General features: G+C 47.5%; 2 protein-coding genes across 10 annotated transcripts in view; one reads left to right on the forward strand and one right to left on the reverse strand.

The window, feature by feature from the left end:
• POLR3E (RNA polymerase III subunit E) overlaps positions 1-10,766 on the forward strand; it is a 40,641-nt gene extending 29,875 nt beyond the window's left edge. For 8 of the 9 annotated variants that reach the window (XM_085862265.1, XM_085862269.1, XM_085862270.1 and 5 more), the window contains 5 exons: positions 1,190-1,369; positions 1,589-1,830; positions 9,035-9,106; positions 9,621-9,743; positions 9,857-10,766. In XM_085862265.1, coding sequence (XP_085718391.1) covers positions 1,190-1,369; positions 1,589-1,830; positions 9,035-9,106; positions 9,621-9,743; positions 9,857-9,913 — 674 coding nt within the window. In that variant the 3' untranslated portion in view covers positions 9,914-10,766. Of the gene's footprint in view, positions 1-1,189; positions 1,370-1,588; positions 1,831-2,625; positions 5,134-9,034; positions 9,107-9,620; positions 9,744-9,856 lie in introns of those variants that run through there. The other variant, XM_085862272.1, reaches the window with a different exon arrangement.
• CDR2 (cerebellar degeneration related protein 2) overlaps positions 10,300-18,414 on the reverse strand; it is a 34,886-nt gene continuing 26,771 nt past the window's right edge. Inside the window, exon 6 of the mRNA XM_085861226.1 lies at positions 10,300-10,544. The gene's annotated coding sequence lies outside the window, so the exon portion shown is untranslated. The remainder of the gene's footprint in view (positions 10,545-18,414) is intronic.

Below are 18,414 nucleotides of genomic sequence, written 5' to 3' on the forward strand. Positions count from 1 at the left end.
CTTCTTAGCGGTCGGGGGTCGAATGTCGGGGGGGTTGGGTCAAAAATTTCAAATTGCGATAAAAACGCCATTTCAAGTCCGATGGACTTCCAAGTTATGATCATGAGCAAACTAAGTGCTATAACTCATTAAACAGTCGCGCTATCGACTTATAAGAACCAAATTGATTTCCAGGTTTTTGTTTTTTCAGAGATCATGGAGATATGACAAAGTTATTCCGGCAATTTCATTTCAATATGTTGATCACGGGATTGGAATGAGCCATTTGTGCTTTGCTGGCAGGAACCTTTGCTCAGATATTTGAATTGGGTTTACACACAGTTGATGCATTGATCTGGTAATGGCGGTCCACAGATGCTTCACTTGCCCTTCTTGCTGACATATCTAACAAATGTATTTCTTCGCACAGTCATAACCTTTCTCTGCCTTTTGGCACAATTGATTTTGTCCATTTTATGTTTGGGTGCCATTATAAAACTGGTGTGTGCGTGTGTTATTTGAGCCTGGTATTGGCTTAGTGGTTAGGGTGGCTGGCTTGGGATCTTAGGGTCCTGAGTTTGATTCCCGTTGGCTGCTGAATTAACACCAGGTGGGGTCGACTCAGCCTGCCATCCTTCCGATGTCGGTGAAATGAGCACCAGTGTGCTGTTCCTGGTGTGTGCCCCGGTTAGAATAGGTATACCATATCCCTGCATGTCGTTAGAGTTAACTGAAGGGTTGGCTTCAGGAAGGGCATCTGGCCATAAAACGTGACCTCAAAAAGGGAACCATGATTGTCAATGGGGCTTGCAAGGCTCATCCCCTCTCTTGCAGGGAAAAAGTGCGTGTGTGTGTCATTCGAAATATTTTTATTTTCCTCAGCTGATCGTGACATTTGATTCCTCATGTCTAAAAACATAAAAGGATATTTCATTAATTTTTATATGTGATGTAATGCTGATATTAGATTTTTCAGTTTGTGCGGCAGCCATCTTTGATTTTCGCCCTTTTACGAGCTTCAAGGGAAGAAAATCAGCTTGGCACTATATCTGAAACTATTCAGTACATATCAAACATGATCGTTCCAAGTTTGGTGCTTTCACCACGAAACCAACAATTCATCTAAATTTTGTCAGACATCTGCCCCACTGTGTATTTTTTGTGCTCATTCTGTTTATTTCCCATGGGAATAATATTTGCCTCGCTGCAGGGGGCCTGGTGGTCATATCTGGGGAACAGCGTGTCCGAGCGGCTCAGCACAACTTGTGTGAGCGGAGCAAAGAACTAGAACACAAGTACAAGCGGTTTAATAACCTCAGTGTGGCACGGACTGGCAGAGACGCCAACTCGCTTGAATGTCAGGGAAACGATGGAGAATTCGCGCTGACAGGTACCAGTGCCAAGGACGAAATGCAACTCAACATTGTCCGACTTCATTTTTCTCAAATGTAATGATTGGTGTGCTTCAATAAGTTTGTTTTAACTTTGCACTGCAGTATTCTATCATTGTGATGTCCTCTTCAATTCCCTTCACCATTGTACCATCAGGTTAAATACAATTAGTGTTCATGACACGCCCTTTAACCTCTCTGCCTCCCACACTCCATAGGACTGCCCAATGGCCTGAACGTGGTTAGCGGTAGTTGTGCCGATAAACTGGCAGCAGAATTGTTGGAGTTTGTGCGGCAGCGGCTGTGTGACCACCCTGTGCTTTCGCTGAGCGAACTGCGAGGAATGCTCAACCTCAGGCTCACGGAGCTGCCCCCAGGACACGTGCTTGGTTCCGGCGTGTCTGATCGTGCGCTTCAGGATGCATTGGCTCGGGCCGGGGCCAAGCATATGGATGTACCGGTATGTGGAAGCCTAATCTCATTGTAATCCCCCAAGTATGAAGGTCCTTAGCATCTATTGGCCATTCTTTCAAAGTCAATTTTCTTTTTTTTTTGGGGGGGGGGGGTGGTTCACACTGGGACTTGAACCTTGGCATCTATAGATGTCATTGTGTTGCATGGTCTCCAGGTCTTGAAGGAATGGTTGATGGCTACCAATGCCTTCGACCTGTAGTCACCTCATCCTTGTTCAAGAACCAGGATTCCAGAATGCATCCATTTCAAATACCTCTGCTTTGTGACCATTTTGACGTTGGGTTCATCTTGAGCCTTTTAAAATAAGTTTGTTACACTTGCTTGTTCAACAGTGGACTTCACCGACAATGATGAGTAGTCAATTGGTAAGCCCTCCACCCAACAGGTCTCAAAGACCATAACCAAGCTCTGCCTGGAATGTTGAACTCTGTGATTATAGCTTTTGGATTTAAAGATGCCTTGTAATTGAGCACATCCCATTCAATTGAGAGAGAGGAGAGACAGATTCATTATTTTGTTGTTTCAACGAGCAGATTTTGATTTATAACCTCTGCAGATTTGACTTTTGCTTTTCTGAAACAGTCAGAGCACCAGCATGGCTCAGCCATAACTCTGGGTTGTTTTTTTTATTACCCTCGCCGAAGGAGAGGGGATTGCATTTGTTTGTCCGCACAGAACTTTTGTGTTTTTCTCCGCAACCGCTTGTCGGGTTGAGACGAAATTTTCACCATTGGTGCGACTACTCATGTACAATGTTTTAATGATAATTATGATGCCATAGGTCATGTGATATGGTTGCCATGTTGGAAAAAAGGAAAAACTTTGGACCTTTATCTCTGAAACTCCACCAAGGAAAAAATTGAAACTTGGCACACGGCAGGTACTCCTCATGGGGAATGTGATTATTATTATTTTTTTAAAATGATGTCATCGGTGCCTTAATTGTGACGTAATTGTATATGTAGAATACTACATCCGATCAGTATGAAAATTTGAGGGTCATCTCGGGATAAAATGGTCCACCAAAAAAAAATATAAAAAAGATGACGTTATCGGTCGCGTGATTCAGCAGCCATATTGTTTTAAAAAAAAAATCCTTCAAAAATGTTCTCTGAAATGTCTGAACAGATTAAGGTGAAACTTTACACCTATGACCACCTAGTCATGAGGAACAAAAGGTTCACACACACGACATCATAGGTCGCATGGTTTGGCAGCCATATTGGATTTCCCCTAAAACATAAAAATCTTCCCTCGAATAGCCAGATTGACGGGAAACTTCACATAAATGTTCACCAATGCATGCATGAACAGGGTTGTTGAGGAATAATTGATAGGTCACATGGTTTGGCAACCATATTGGATTTAAGAAAAACATTATGTTTTCTGTGAAACTGCGTAATCGATCGACGTGAAACTTGCACAATTGTGATCTCGTGGTGATGAGGAATAGTTGTTTTAAATTTCAACTTGATTGGACACATGGTCTGGCAGCCAGAATTATTTAGTTTCTTGATGTGCTTTGATATATTTTTAATTGAATTTTGCTAATTTCTCATTTGAATTCCTTTTTCAAAGAACTCTGTTTAAAGGTAAATCTTTGTTTGTCGTTTTAATGTATTTTATGCAAGTGTATATCTCTCACTCTATCGAGTGCAGCCTGTGACTGCTGGTTGCATCATTGGTTGGGACGCAGCTATGCCGCTGATGTGTGACCCCCTTACCAGTACACTGGTGCTCATTTTGCTGACCTCGGAAGGATGACTGGCTGAGTCAACCTCCTGGTGTATTTTAATTCAGTGGCCAACGGGACTTGAACTCAGGACTCTAGGCTCCCAAGCCGCCACCCTAACCACAAAGCCAACACCAGGCTTGTGTGTAGATATATAAACTGTATTACCATAACGGAAGTGTGTGTGCGTGCGAGTTGCTGCTGTTGCCTGCTATCTCCACATGTGGGTGGGTTTCAGGAGGTGAAACAGAGACCTGCCAGGTCTCAAGGTGCGTGCGTGCGTGCGCGCACATATTAGGTCATGTGGAGGTGGGTCGGTTCGTTCAGTTTCGTTGTGCAGATCACCAATCTAAACGAAATTTACCCTGTACATTCATGAGAACACACCATTGAAATTCCAACTTGTTTCCACATGCACAAGTTGACACACCGACAGTTATTACCATTTGAAATTACCGCTGTGAAGTGGGTGTGGCATGCTTGTAATCGCGGAAGAAACGACCAGGAAACAACAAATCAAGATGGCGGCGCTCATGGTTGTCTGCTGATTGAGTGATTTTTGGTCTTTCAACAACCAAATATGCGTTGTTTCACACTTGGGCAGGGAGGAAGATGAGAAAGAGACGCAATTCATGGATAAGAGCTGGCTTAAGGTATGTGTGTGCGAAGGCTTGGTGCGACGCCACAGATAGTGAAACTATTGTTACGTCTGGGGGGGGGGGGTATGCATTCAAAAGGTAATTAGGATGTTTAATTAGGTATGCCATGCTGTTCGAGTTTACCAGGATCTCGATGTAATAAGTAGCAATTCAGTGCTGATAATTTGTCTAGTAAATGTCCATTTCTTCAAGGGGGAAATGATAATTGTCACGTAATTAGATAGGGAGACGGGATAGGGTAAGTGTGTCTGCGTAAACCCTGCTAGTATTCCCTGGAGGCTTGCCGTGACGTCACAGGACAGTGCTGCGGATGGCTCCGCCCCGTGATCACGATTGGCGGAAGGCGACGGCGGAGAGCCAATAAAACGGCTCGATTGGAAGTGACGGGGAGTCGAGGATAAAAAGGTTCTGTTCGGGGGAAAAGGGTGGGAGGAAGAAGATCGGTAAAGAAAAACCGTTTTGGTGGAGGCTGTTGTGCTGGGAGCGTGCTGTTTTGTTGCGCTGATTCGATCCTGGATTCATCGTGTCTCGTGGCCTTGCTGTGCCTCGTGCCTCACCTCGGTTGGCTCTGGGGTTCTGCTGGCTCGGAGTACGGGGTCGAACGGCGGGCGGACCTGCCTCCCTCTCCTGCTCGCAACTTGGCGCCAGAACTGGCTCCCTGGCGGCTGTGAGCGGACTTGCGCCGACACCAGGAGGTCGACAGCACCATGGTGTCCCCTGCCCCTGACGAGCGCAACGCCAGCTCGTCCGACGCCAATCCAGGGACTGTTGCGTCTACACCACGGGCCAGCCTGACCACCAGGACCAGCTACGTTTTGTGTGTGTGTGTGTGTGTGTGTGTGTGTGTGTGTGTGTGTGTGTGTGTGTGTGTGTGTGTGTGTGTGTGTGTGTGTGTGTGTGTGTGTGTGTGTGTGTGTGTGTGTGTGTGTGTGTGTGTGTGTGCCTGGCGCCTTAGAGGGTTTGAGATTTGTATATCCATTGGAATTGTTTGTGTTTTCCCCACGCCCGACCCACACCACCATCTCGTCGAATTGCCCTGGATCCCTCCTCTTGCCGAGTCTTATTATTTCTGGTTAGAGAAATAAGCACTATTAACTCAGTGAAAAGCAACTCGTGCCACCTTCCTCGTCCCGTTTACGGTAGAGCGATTAAAACCGCCATCTTTGGGTTATAAAAAAATAAACCGCCTCCATCGTTTCGGCTCATTCTACGTTGGCGGGACTGTTCAAGTCCCGTGGACGTCACATTGGTGTCAGGGTGTTGGATGTTCGAACCCCTCTAAATTATATTTGGTATCGGGAGAATATACCAGGACTGAAATCTCGCCACGAATTGGAATATAAAATTACTACAGAAAAGCGCGGGAAAATTTTGGCGGGATTTTTCAAATTAAATTTAATTGGCGGCAAACGGGACTTCTGCACCATGGCGGATGTGCAGATGTTTGAGGAGGAAGGCCACGTGTCTGGCAGCGAGTCGGGGGAAGAAGGGAGAGAAGGGGGTAGGATCGAAACCTCCCCCATTCCGAGCGTGGACCGTGCTTCTTGCCCGTAACGGAACCGGCAGCACCGGAAACCGGCGCGATGTCGATCTGGACAATGTTGGAACGTTTAATGAGTGCAATTACAGCACAGAGGGCAGAAATGACAGATCAATTGGGGGTAATGGGGCAACAGTTGGGTGCACGGATTGATTTGATGAGGGATGAATTGGGGGAAAAGATGGAGAAAATGAAAACTGAGATGCAGGAGTGTGTGGATGTTCAATTGGGGGAAATACAAAATAAATTCGAGGATAGATTGGAGGAAACAAAGGTAGAAATTACATTGGAGGGGGAAAATATACGGAAAAAATTGGTAGATATAATTGATGCAACGAACATTCGGGTTGATAAAGTGGATGAAAGCCTGGAACGTCATCGTGCCTGTGTGGATGCTCGTATGCAGCTGCAAGTAGAAGAGTGGGGAGAGCTGAGGAAGCAAGGGATGAATTTGGCGGAGGAGGTAAAAGGATTGGAGGCTCGTTTGGACGAACAAGATAAAATTATGAGCCAAGATGAAGTCTTGGATAAAGGCGTGGTAGAGCCGTCTTTTGTAAGTAGAGTGTCCGGGTTGGTTGAGGAGCAGCTTCAAACTCGCGACGGAGCCTTGGAGGAGGTTGTGCGGGCCCAGAAGATCCTGCGGGAAGAGGTGAATCGGTCCATTCAACATTTGGAACAGGAGGCAAAATTGACCCATGAGACCCTCACCACAAAACATCTTTGGCCACAGTGGGCTCCGAAATTGGATACGCAGCCACAAGGGTGTTTGATCCCTGGGCTGGATTTGGACAAGGGAGAAACTGGGAAGCGGGCCACCGGGAAAGTGATCCCCCTGGTAAATTTTGACGGGTCAGGGAGCGTTGAAGCTTTTCTGACGCAATTTGAGTGCATTTCCCGACTAAACGGGTGGAATGAGCGGGAATGTACAGGGAATTTGGTGGCAACGTTGCGGGGACCAGCCGCAGATGTGTTAAACGTGATCGCGGAGGGGATGTTGACCAGCTCCCACATTTGCGAGGCGTTGAGCCGTCGGTTTGGGTTCGCAGCAAACTGTGATCTGGTGCGGGCCCAGCTCCAGCACCCCAAATTAAAGTTGGGAGAGACAGTACAGGAGCTGGCACAGGACATTTACCAATCAGTCAGGATCGCGTATCGGGACCTTACAGTGGAGGCATGGGACAGACTGGCACTAGAGAAATTTCTAGCTGCTCTTCCGGACCCTGATGTCCGAGCGACAGGATCCACCCACCGTGCACCGAGCGGCCGAGTGCGCGGCCAGGCTGGCCTCGTGGAGGCGGCCTGGTCGGGTGCCCGAGAGGCCATCGGTGACGATCCGACAGGCCGAGATTTGGGATCAGGGAGAGGGGCTGGGAGAAATTGGCATTACCCAAATGTTTCAGGAAATTTGCCAGAAACTGTCAAGTTTGATAAGGGGTAATTCGGTAGTTGGTGCGCCAAAGCGGCGGGGTCCAGCCCAGCCAATAGAGCAATTCGATTATGGCCGAAGGGGTCCGGAACCGGAAGAGACATTACACAGATACGCACGGGGGCCTTTTATGGGGAGTTGTTCCCGGTGCGGGCGAAGAGGACACATGCAACGATATTGCTGGTACCTGGCGATGGAGGGACCCTCCAATCGACTTTCAAGCCTGGAGAGGATGAATCCTCCTGCTGAACTGCCAGGTCTATCCGAGGTGCCCTAACATAGGTCGAGTCCGGAAATCACTGTCGGGGGTCGGGGATACTAGATCGGGCTGAGCATATAGGGCCATGCTCGGCTGTTGAGATTGTGGCAAAGTGCCTCCTTTGGTGGAAAAAAAAAGAATTGTGGGAAAATTGGCATGGGTTTGTAAGTTCTGCTGGGTAATTGGTAACAAAGCGGGCACGAGAGGCTGTCCAATGGCCAGTGCGTGGATCGGGTGCGGAAAAGTGCTGTGTGAGTTGTTTCAAGTTAAGAAGTGAAATGTATGGTGCACACGTTGATTTTTTATTGGACATGGTGTGATAACAGGGAAGGTCATGGTCGGTGAAGTGTTAGAAATGCAGGTGTCACATGTAAGGCCGATGGGGTGGGGGGAGTCATGTGGGTTTTGTGGGTGGGGATGATGTGCTTGTCCACAGGGATTTCTGAAGCTCACGGTGAGCGGGAATTGCGACCCCCTTCAAGGAGATTCTCCACCTGCTGGCTAATGGTGACAGTGTCTGGAGGCAACTGGGAGAGGGTCTGGTTAGGCGACCAAGGCGGGTAGGACCTTGGCGACCCAGGAAGGCCAGAGGAGCCAGTGAGACCCCTTCCAGTGTGTTGTACGGGGTTCGAGCTGATGGCTACCAGGGGGGTGGGAATCAAAGTGAGCGGGGTGGAGAAACGTCCGGGTTGGACTAAAGCTTACCTTTGGGCATGGTTGCACCTGAGATGCCCCCATCTTGTGGTAACCCACCCCACGGCCATGACGGGATTCAGCCTGCATCATTAAAATGGGGACCATGACCTAGAAATGTGATGATGACCATGGTGTGAGTGTTGTGAAGATGTGTGAGTCCCACTCGATCCCGCACAACTTGACATGTGCAGCAAGGGCATGATGTCCGCATAATTTTGGGGCAAGCAAATTTGAAAATTGGCTCCCCAGGTAACGCTGGGTCTATTAGCATCCACTGGGGGAGGCGGTCAAGTGTAAATATCCTGTGAATAGTGTCGTTCAGGCTTAGAGTAGGAATGTAAAGTATAAGTGTTGTGTTTTTGTGGAACCTTTTGTTTCCCCTCCCCAGATCACTGGAAGAGTGTTGGACAAGAGTGATGATTCAGAGGATGGAGTGCAACTTCGCTCACTGCTGTCATGTGATAAAATAAAAAATAAAAATAATTTTTTTTTTTTTTTGGCATTTCTGCATGCGCGTCGATCTCGTTTAGTTTATTCAATCGTGGTGCAGTAGCGTCTGATCCGTTTTGACCTACAATGAATTGGACATCAGGTGCACTTAAGTGACCCAGCACTATTGGCGGTGGAGGTTTTGCACTCAACCGAGTGCTCCCCCTCAAGTTTAAAAGTCATGGTTTAGGGTCAGGTGTCCAATCAAAGCAGACGTCTTGGTACCCTGTTATTATTGCCAGCAGTTATAAAGTGGCAGTTCTAATTTTGTCACATTAATTCTGTAACATCAGTACACAAACGCCACACAAAACAAGTCCTGGTGAGGGTCTGGGATCTCTGATTATTCTTTTTCTGTTCCTCTCGTACACGATTCAAACCTTGCACAGCTCCCAATGAATGATTCTGGAGAGGATGTGAAGATTTTTGCTCTCTGGGACACGGGAAGTTCTTTTGACAAGGTGAGTACTGTCGCGTACACGCAAAAGCACAATCTTAGGGGAGGTTGGTGTGAAAAATCTTTAATTGTAAAAGTAGTTTTAATTGTAGTGGGAGGTGGGTCAGCCTCTGCAACCTTCCGACACCTCTTACAGAAGCATCAATTTGAGCTTGACTTCCTTGGAGACTTGGTGTTTTGTTTCATTTATCGACAAGTGGTTTGGATAAAGTAATCAAAGCTAGATCTTCTAATTGTTTTCAGCTCGCCTGTTCGAAGAACAGCTTTCGCGACACCCCGGCATGAGCGTGAAAATGTTAAAGTTTTTGGTGCAAGTTATTTCCTTTCTAATGTTTTATCTACCACACTTTTTTACTGATTACAATATACATATACAGTATTGCTTTAAAATTATTTGGATCAGACTTCACTGCAATGCTTTATTAAAAATATTATTGGACTAGTCTTAAAAATGATAAATGTATGAACAGGCGAGCATTGGGTGGCTTTGACACCAACTCTGTTTTTTATCTGTCCAGTCCCGGCAGGCACTGCTGGAAATGTTCACGAAAAATTACCGATATCGGCGAGCCTCTCTGCAAACTGCGCTCACGAATGCAGGTGCGGAGCTTGGCAAGGAAGAATTTGACTCGTTACTCAAGGTGAGCCATACCTGATTTGCTTGTACAGGTAAGCAGCCTGTGGTTTTTGATCCTGACATCCGGTTTTGTTGAGGAAATGCTGCCAGTGCATTGACCTTCCCGTCCCTATACAGGAGTGTTGTGCCAGCCGCAGTGGGATGTGGTACCTCAAAGGGACACTGCCATGCTAATGTTGCCCTACCCTGGTACCTGCTACCTCTGACAGCAGCCCATGGGACTGCTCAAGCTGGGGAAACTTGAACAAACTCATTCTTATCCACTTTGATTTATACGACAGCAGCTAATTCTGGTATTGTCTTCAAATTAATTTCCCCATGTTTGATGTTCTGCTTGTAAAAATAGTTTTCTCAATATAAGCAGAAGCTCTTGGGGTAAGCTTTGGTTTCATCAAGTAAAAACGTTTACCACTTTTTTTTTGTTTAAGAGCATCAATACTTGAGGGAGGATCAGAAAGTTGTCTTTGCCCCCCGATTAGCAATATCTACCCCTTGACCCCATCTGCTGAAGGTTCAGAATTGACCTTGCATGTATTTTGGTGCAGATCAAGGGGGTGACAAAAATTGAGTATTATCATGACCTCCATGACAGATGGAAATTGTATTACCATGAGCTACATTGCAGATGAAGTAAATAAACACAAAAACCCTTGTGTTGCAATATTTTTAGTACAGTGTATAGTGTGAACATTCCAAGCATGGGAACTGGCCCAAGAGGTCAAACTGGACAATTGACGAAGTTGAACGACTGCGATGCCGAAGGTTCACTGTTCAGATAATGGAGGGTGAGCTTGATAAAGATTTGCTGCAATGGTTTAACAAAACAAAATTCAACATTTATTAATCATATGACAAATTGAAAAATAAACTAAACCAACCAATGTTTTTGGTTTTTACAAGCAGAAACAAGCATCTCTCTCGCTCCCCCCCCCCCCAATAACCTGAAACTTGTTTTTGTCAAAGTCTCCCAATCAAGTTAGTCATTACCCAAAAGGGTTAATGCGAAATAAAGTATTTACAGACTCAATACATCCCAACTTTGTGGGGTTTTTTTTCTCCATTGCTTATTTTACTGCCTGGAAAAAGTGAGCTTCACCGTGAACTACCTTTATGGTCCGACATGGGAAAACATGCTGCAGGGAATACAACGGATGTGAAACCAGCTCTCCCCCTTCCCCTCCCCTCGCCTCTCCCCCCCCCCTTCCCTTCCGCTCCCCTCTGCCCCCTTCCCTCCCCCTCTCCTTCCCTTCCGAGAGAGGGGGGGAGGGGCGAGGGGGAGGGGGAGGGCGAGGGGCGAGGCGGAGGGGCGGGGCGAGGTGGAGGGGAGGGGCGAGGCAGAGGCGAGGCGAGGGGAGGGGGAGAGGCGAGGGGAGGGCGAGGGGAGAGGGGAGGGGAGGCGAAGGGGAGGGGAGGCGAGGGGGAGGGGAGAGGGAGGCGAGGGGGAGGGGAGAGGGGAGGGAGAGGGAGGCGAGGGGAGGGGAGAGGGAGGCGAGGGGAGGGGAGAGGGGAGGCGAGGGGGAGGGGAGAGGGGAGGCGAGGGGAGGGGAGAGGGAGAGGCGAGGGGAGGGAGAGGGGAGGCGAGGGGGAGGGGAGAGGAGAGGGGAGGGAGGGAGAGGCGAGGGGAGGGAGGGGGAGGGGAGAGGGAGGGGGAGGGGAGAGGCGAGGGGAGGAGAAATGAGAGGGAGAGAGGAGAGGAATGAGGGAGGAGAGAAATGAGGGAGGGAGAGAAATGAGAGGGAGGGAGAAATGAGGGAGGAGAGGAAAGAGAGGGAGGGGAGAGGAGGAAATGAGGCGAGGGGGAGGGAGAGGAGGGAGGGAGAGGGAGGGGAGAGGGAGGGAGAGGGGAGAGGGAGGGAGGAATGAGGGAGGGAGAGAGGGGAGGGGAGAAATGAGAGAGGAGAGAATGAGAGGGGAGGGAGAGAAATGAGGGAGGGAGGGAGAAATGAGAGAGAAATGAGAGGGAGGGAGAAATGAGGGAGGGAGAAATGAGGGAGGGGGAGAGAAATGAGGGAGGGAGAGGCGAGGGAGGAGAGGAGGAGAGAGGGAGGAGAGGGAGGAGAGAGGGAGGGGAGAAATGAGGGAGGGAGAGAAATGAGAATGAGGGGGAGGAGAAATGAAGGTGAGGAGGAATGAGAGATGAGGGAGGAGAAATGAGGGGAGGAGAAATGAATAAAGGGGAGAAATGAAAATGAGGAAATGAAAATGAGGGAGAGGAAATGAAAATGAGGGAGGAGAAATGAGAGGGAGGAAATGAGGAGGGAGAAATGAGAGGGAGGAGAAATGAGAGGAGGGAGGAGAAATGAGGGAGGAATGAGAGAGGAGAAATGAGGAGAGAAATGAGAGAGGGGAGGAGAAATGAAATGAGAGAAATGAAATGAGGAGAAATGAAATGAGAAATGAAATGAGAGGGAGAAATGAAAATGAGAGAGAAATGAGGAAAAGGAGAAAATGAAGAATGAGGAGAAATGAGAGAAATGAAGGAGAAATGAGGAAATGAAGAATGAAAATGAAATGAGAAATGAGGGGAGAGAAATGAGGAGGAGGAGAGGCGAGGAGAAATGAAAATGAGAAATGAAATGAGGAGAAAATGAGAGGAAATGAAATGAGGGGAGGAAGAAATGAAATGAGGGAAAGGAGAAGATGAGGGAGAGAAATGAAAATGAGGAGAGGAAGAGATGAGGGGGAGGGAGAGGAAATGAGGGGAGGGAATGAGGGAATGAGGGAGAGAAATGAAGGAGAGGGAGGGAGGAGGAGAAATGAGGGAGGGAGAAATGAGAGGGAGGAGAAAATGAGGAGGAAATGAGGAAATGAAGGGGAGAAATGAGAGGAGAAATGAGGAGAAATGAGGAGAGAAATGAGGAGGAGGAGAAATGAGAAATGAGGGAGGAGAGGAGAAATGAAATGAGGGAGGAAGGAGAGAAATGAGGAGGGAGAAGGAGGAAATGAGGAGAAATGAGAGGGAGAAATGAAGGAGAAGGAAAATGAGGAGAAATGAGAGAGGAGGAGAAATGAGGGAGAATGAGAGAGAAATGAGAGGGAGGAAAATGAGGAGAAATGAGGAAATGAAGGAGGAAAATGAGGAGAGAGGGAGGGAGAGAAGAGAAATGAGGAGAAGAAATGAGGGGGAGGAGATCGAGGGGAGAGGCGAGGGAGAGGAAAGGAGAGGATCGAGGGAGAAGGAAAATGAGGGAGAGGAGAAATGGGAGGAGAGAAATGAAAGAGAGGGAGGAGAAATGAGGAGGAAATCAAAGAAAGGGAAAAGGGGAGAAAGGTCGAAAGAAAATGAAAATGGGAGGGGAAAATAATGAGGAAAGAAAGAGGGAGAAATGAAATGAAGAAATGAGGAGAAATGAAAGGAGAGGGAGAAATGAGAAATGAGGGAGAAATGAGGAGAGATGGAGAAATGAGGGAGGAGAAAATGAGGGAGGAGAAATGAAATGAGGAGAAAATGAGAGGGAGGGAGGAAGAAGGAAATGAGAGGAGGAGAAATGAAATGAGGAGAAATGAGAGAGGGAGGAGAAATGAATGAGAGGAGAAATGAGGAGAAATGAGAGAGAGAAATGAGGAGGAGAAATGAGATGAGGGAGAGAAATGAGGAGGAGAAATGAGGGAGAGAAGGAAAATGAGAAATGAGGGAGGAGAAATGAGAGAGAGGAGGAAATGAGGAGAAGAAATGAGGGAGAGAAATGAGGAGAAAATGAGAGAAATGAAGAGGAGAAATCAGGGAGGAGAGGGAGAAATGAGAGGAGGAGAAATGAGGAGAAAGAAATCAAGAAAGTAAATCGAGGAGAAATGAGGAGGGAAATGAGGAGGAGAAATGAGAGAGAGAGGGGAATGAAGAGGAGGAGAAAGGGGAGAAATGAGAGAGGAGAGGAGAAAATGAGGAGAAATGAGAGGAGAATGAAATGAGAGAGAAATGAGGAGGAAATGAGGAAAGGAGAAATGAAATGAGGGAGGAAATGAAAGGAAGGAGGAGAGGAAGAGAAGGGAGGAAGAGGAAGGAGAAGGGAAGAAGAGAGAAATGAAGGAAGAGAGAGAATGAAATGAGAGAAATGAAATGAGGAAGGAGAAATGAAATGAGGAAGAGAGTGAGAAATGAGGAAGAGAATGAAATGAGGGAGAAGAATGAGAGAAATGAAATGAAAGGAAGAGAATAATGAGGAAGGAAGAAAATGAAATGAGAGGGAGGAGAAATGAAATGAAAAAAGGGAAAATGAAATGAGGAAGGAGAGAAAATGAAATGAGGAGAAATGAGGAGGAGAAATGAGGAAGAAATGAGGAAATGAGGAAGAAGAATGAAAGAAATGAGGAGAAGGAGAAAATGAGGAGGAATGAGGGAGGAAATGAAATGAGGAAGAGAAATGAAATGAGGAAGAGAATGAGAAATGAAATGAGGAAGGAGAGAAATGAAATGAAGTGAGGGAGGAAATGAAATGAGGGAAGGGAGAAATGAAATGAGAGAGGGAGAGGAGAAATGAGAGAAATGAGGGAATGAGAAATGAGAGGGAAGAAATGAGGAAGAAGAAATGAGGGAGGAAATGAGAGAAATGAGAGAGGAGGAGAAGAATGAGAGGGAGAAATGAGGAAGAAGAGGGAGGAAAATGAGGAGAATGAGAGGGAGAGAGGAGAAGAAATGAGGAGGAGAAGAGATGAAGGGAGGGAAGAAATGAGAGGAAGGAGAGAAAGGAGGAAGAGGGAGGAGAAATGAGGAATGAGGGGAGAAATGAGAGAGAAAGGAGAAATGAGGAGAAATGAGAGGAAGGAAAATGAAATGAGAAAGAATGAAATGAGAGGAGAAAATGAGAAATGAGGAAGAATGAGAAATGAGGAAGAGAGGAAAATGAAATGAAGAAGAAGGAGAGGAAGAAGAAATGAAATGAGGGAGAAATGAAATGAATCGAGAAAGGAGAAATGAAATCGAGGGAGATAATGAAAAAAGGGAGAAATGAAATGAGAAGGAATGAGGAAGAAATGAGGAGGAAATAAAGTATGGAGAAATGAAATGAAGGCAAAGGAAAAATGAAATGAAATGAGAGAAATGAAATGAAAGGGAAAAGGAAATAATGAAATGAGAGTATGAAATGAGGAAGAAATGAGAGAAAATGAAATGAAGGGAAATGAGAAATGAAATGAAAGAGGAAGAAATGAAATGAGGAGAAATGAGGAATGAAGGAGGAAATGAAATGAGGAAGAGAAATGAAATGAGAGAAGAAATGAAATGAGAAGAGAAATGAAGAAATGAAAGAAGAAATGAAAATGAGAGAAGAAAATGAAATGAAAAGGAAAAAGAATGAAATGAGGAAGAATGAAATGAGGAAGAAATGAAATGAAATGAGGGAAGAAATGAAATGAAATGAAAGAGAGAAATGAATGAGAAGAAATGAAATGAGGGAGAGGAGAAATGAAATGAGGGAAGAAGAAATGAAATGAAAGGAAGAAAGGAGAAAATAATGAGGAAGAAATGAAATGAGGAAGAAAAATGAAATGAAAGGAAAATGAAATGAAGGAAGAAATGAAATGAGAAGGAAAATGAAATGAGGAAGAAATGAAATGAAATGAAGGAAAAATGAAATGAAATCGAGAAAATAATAAATGAGAGGAAAATGAAATGAAATGAAGGAAGAAAATGAGAAAATGAAATAAAGGAAAATGAAATAAAGTGAGGAAGGAAAATGAAATGAAGGAATCGAATAAATGAAATGAGGGAATGAAATATGAAGAAGAAATGAAATGAGGAAAGAAATGAAATGAAATCGAGAAGAAATAATGAAATGAGAGAAATGAGAATGAAATGAGGAAGAAATGAAATGAGGAGAAGGGGGAGAGGATGAGGCGAGGGGAAGGGGAGAGTGAGGAGGGGAAGGGGGAGAGGGAAGGGGGAAGGGAGAGGGAGGGAAGGAGGGAGGGAGGGGAGAAGGGATGAGGGGAAGGGGGAAGAGGGAGGAGAGGGAGGGGGAGGAAGTGAGGGAGGGAAGGAGAGGGAGGGGGAGAGGGAGGGAGGGGAAGGGAGGGAAGAGAGGGGAGGGAGAGGGAGGAGAGGAGGAAGGAGGGAAGGAGGGGGGGAGGAAGAGGGGGAGAGGGGAGGAGGAAGAGGGGAGAGGAAGGGAGAGGGAGGAAGGGAAGGGGGAGAGAGAGGGGAGGGGGGAAGGGGGAGAGGGGGAAGAGGAAGGGAGGAAGGGAGAAGAGGGAAGAAGGGGAGAGGGGAGGGGGAGGGGAAGGGGAGAGGAGAAGGGGGAGAGAGAAGGGAGGAGGAAGAGGGAGAGAGGGGAGAGAGGAAGAGGGAGGGGGAGGGAAGGGGGAGAGAAGCGAGGGGAGGGGAGAGGAAGGGGAGAAGGGAAGGGGAGAGAGGAGAAGGGGAAGGGGGAGGGGAGAGGGAAGAAAGGGAAGAGAGGGGAAGGGGAGAGGGAGGGAGGGGAAGGGGGAGAGAGGCGAGGGGAGGGGGAAGGGGAGAGGCGAGGGGAGGGAAGGGGAGAGGGGAGGGAGGGGGGAAGGAGAGAGAGGGAGGAAGGGGGAGAGAGAGGGGAGGAGAGGGGAGAGCGAGGGAGGGGGAAGGGGGAGAAGCGAGAGAGGGGAAGAGAGGGAGGGGAGGGGGGGAAGGGGGGAGGGAGGAGAAGGGGGAGAGGGGAGGGGGGAGGGGAGGAGGAGAGGGAGAGGGAGGAAGGAGGGGAGGGGAAGAGGGAGGAAGGGGAGAGGGAGGAAGGGGGAGAGGCGAAGGGGGAAGGGGAGGAAGAGGAGAGGAGAGGAGGAGGGGGAGGGGGGAAGCGAGGGAGGAAGGGAGGGAGGAAATGAGGAGGGAAGAAGGGGAGGGGAGGGGAAGGGGAGAAATGAGGGAGAGGAAGAGGAGAGAGGGAGGGAGGAAGAGAATGAGGGAGAGAGAATGAGGGAGGAAGAGGGAGGGAGGGGAAGAGGGAGAAATGAGGGGAGGAAGAGGAGGAAATGAGGGAGAAAGGGAGGAGGAGGAGGAAGAGCGAGGGAGGAGGGAATGAGGAAAGAGAAGGAGGAGGAGGGGGAAAGTGAGGGAAGGGAAGAAATGAGGGAGGAAGGAGGAAGAATGAGAAATGAGGGAAGAATGAGGAAGGAAGAATGAGGGAGGGAGGAAGGAGGAAATGAGAGGAGGGAGAAATGAGGAGGAAGAAATGAGGGAGAAGGAAGAATGAGGGAGGAAGAGGAGAAATGAGGAAGGAAGAATGAGGAGGAAGAAATGAGAAGGAGGAAGGGGGAAATGAGAGGAGGGAAGGGAGAAATGAGGAGGAAGAATGAGAGGGAAGAAATGAGGAAGGGGAATGAAAATGAGGAAAGGAATGAAATGAGGAAGGGAGAAATGAAATGAGGGAAGAGAGAAATGAGAGAAGAGAAATGAAATGAGGAAGAAATGAAATGAGAAGAAATGAAATGAGAGAGAAGAAGAAATGAAATGAAGAGGAAGGAATGAGAAGGAAGAGAAATGAAATGAGGGAGGAAGAGGGAGAGAAATGAGGGAGGAATGAGAGGGAGAATGAGGGAGGAAGAGAAATGAGGGGAAGGAAGAATGAGGGGAGAGGAGGAATGAGGAGGAGAAATGAGGAGGAAGGGAGAAATGAGGAGGAAGAAATGAGAGGGAGAAATGAGGAGGAAGGAAGAAATGAGGAGGAAGAGGAGAAATGAGGAGGGAAGAGAAGGAAGAAATGAGAGAAATGAAGAGGGAGAAATGAAATGAGAGAGAAAGAAATGAAATGAGGAAGAGGAATGAAATGAGAAGGAAGAGAGAAATGAAATGAGAAGAAGAGGGAGAGAAATGAAATGAGAAGGGAAGAGAAATGAAATGAGGAAGAAGAGAGAAATGAGAAGGGAGAAATGAAATGAGGGAAGGGGAGAAGGGAGAAATGAAATGAGGGAGGTCGAAGGGAGAAGTGAGAGGGAGAGGAAGAATGAGGAGGTCAGGGAATGAGGGAGGAATGAGGAGGGAAGAAATGAGGGAGGGGAAGAGAAATGAGGAAGAGGAAGAATGAAATGAGGGAGGAAGGAGGAAATGAGGGAGAAGGGAAGGAGAGAAATGAGGAGGAAGAATGAGGAGGAGAGGGAGGGAAGAAATGAAATGAAGAATGAAATGAGGGAGGAAGAGGGAGAAAGATGAGAGGAAGAGGAGAAATGAAATGAGGAAGAGAGAAATGAAATGAGGAAGGAATGAAATGAGAAGAGAGGAGAAATGAGAATGAAGGAGGAAGAGGAGAAAATGAAATGAAGAGGAAGAAATATGAAATGAGAAGGAATGAAATGAGGGAGGAAGAAATGAAATGAGGAAGGAAGAGAAATGAGGGAAGGAGGAAATGAAATGAGGGGAGGGAAGAGAAATGAAATGAGGGAAAGAAGGAGGGAAATGAGAGGGGAGGGGAAGGGAGGAGGCGAGGGGAGGGAAGGAGGGGAGAAATGAGGGAGAGGGGAGGGAAGGGGAGGAAATGAGGGAGGGGAAGGGGAGAGGAGGAAGGGAGGGGAAGGGGGAAGGGAGAGAGGAAGGAAGAGAGGAGGAGGGAGGGAAGGAAGGGAGGAGAGGGAAGGGGAGGAGAGGAAGGGAAGGGGGGAAGGGGAGGGGAAGGGAGGGAAGAAGGGAGGAAGGAGGGGGAGAGGGAGGGGGAGAGGGGAAGAGGGAGGGGAAGGAGAGGGAGGGAAGGGGGAGAAGGGGAGGAGAGGGGAGGGAA

Source organism: Eptatretus burgeri, chromosome 17 (genome assembly GCF_056783735.1).
Source record: "Eptatretus burgeri isolate ZD-2024b chromosome 17, Ebu_testis_v1, whole genome shotgun sequence".
In the NCBI taxonomy this organism is placed as follows: domain Eukaryota; kingdom Metazoa; phylum Chordata; class Myxini; order Myxiniformes; family Myxinidae; genus Eptatretus; species Eptatretus burgeri.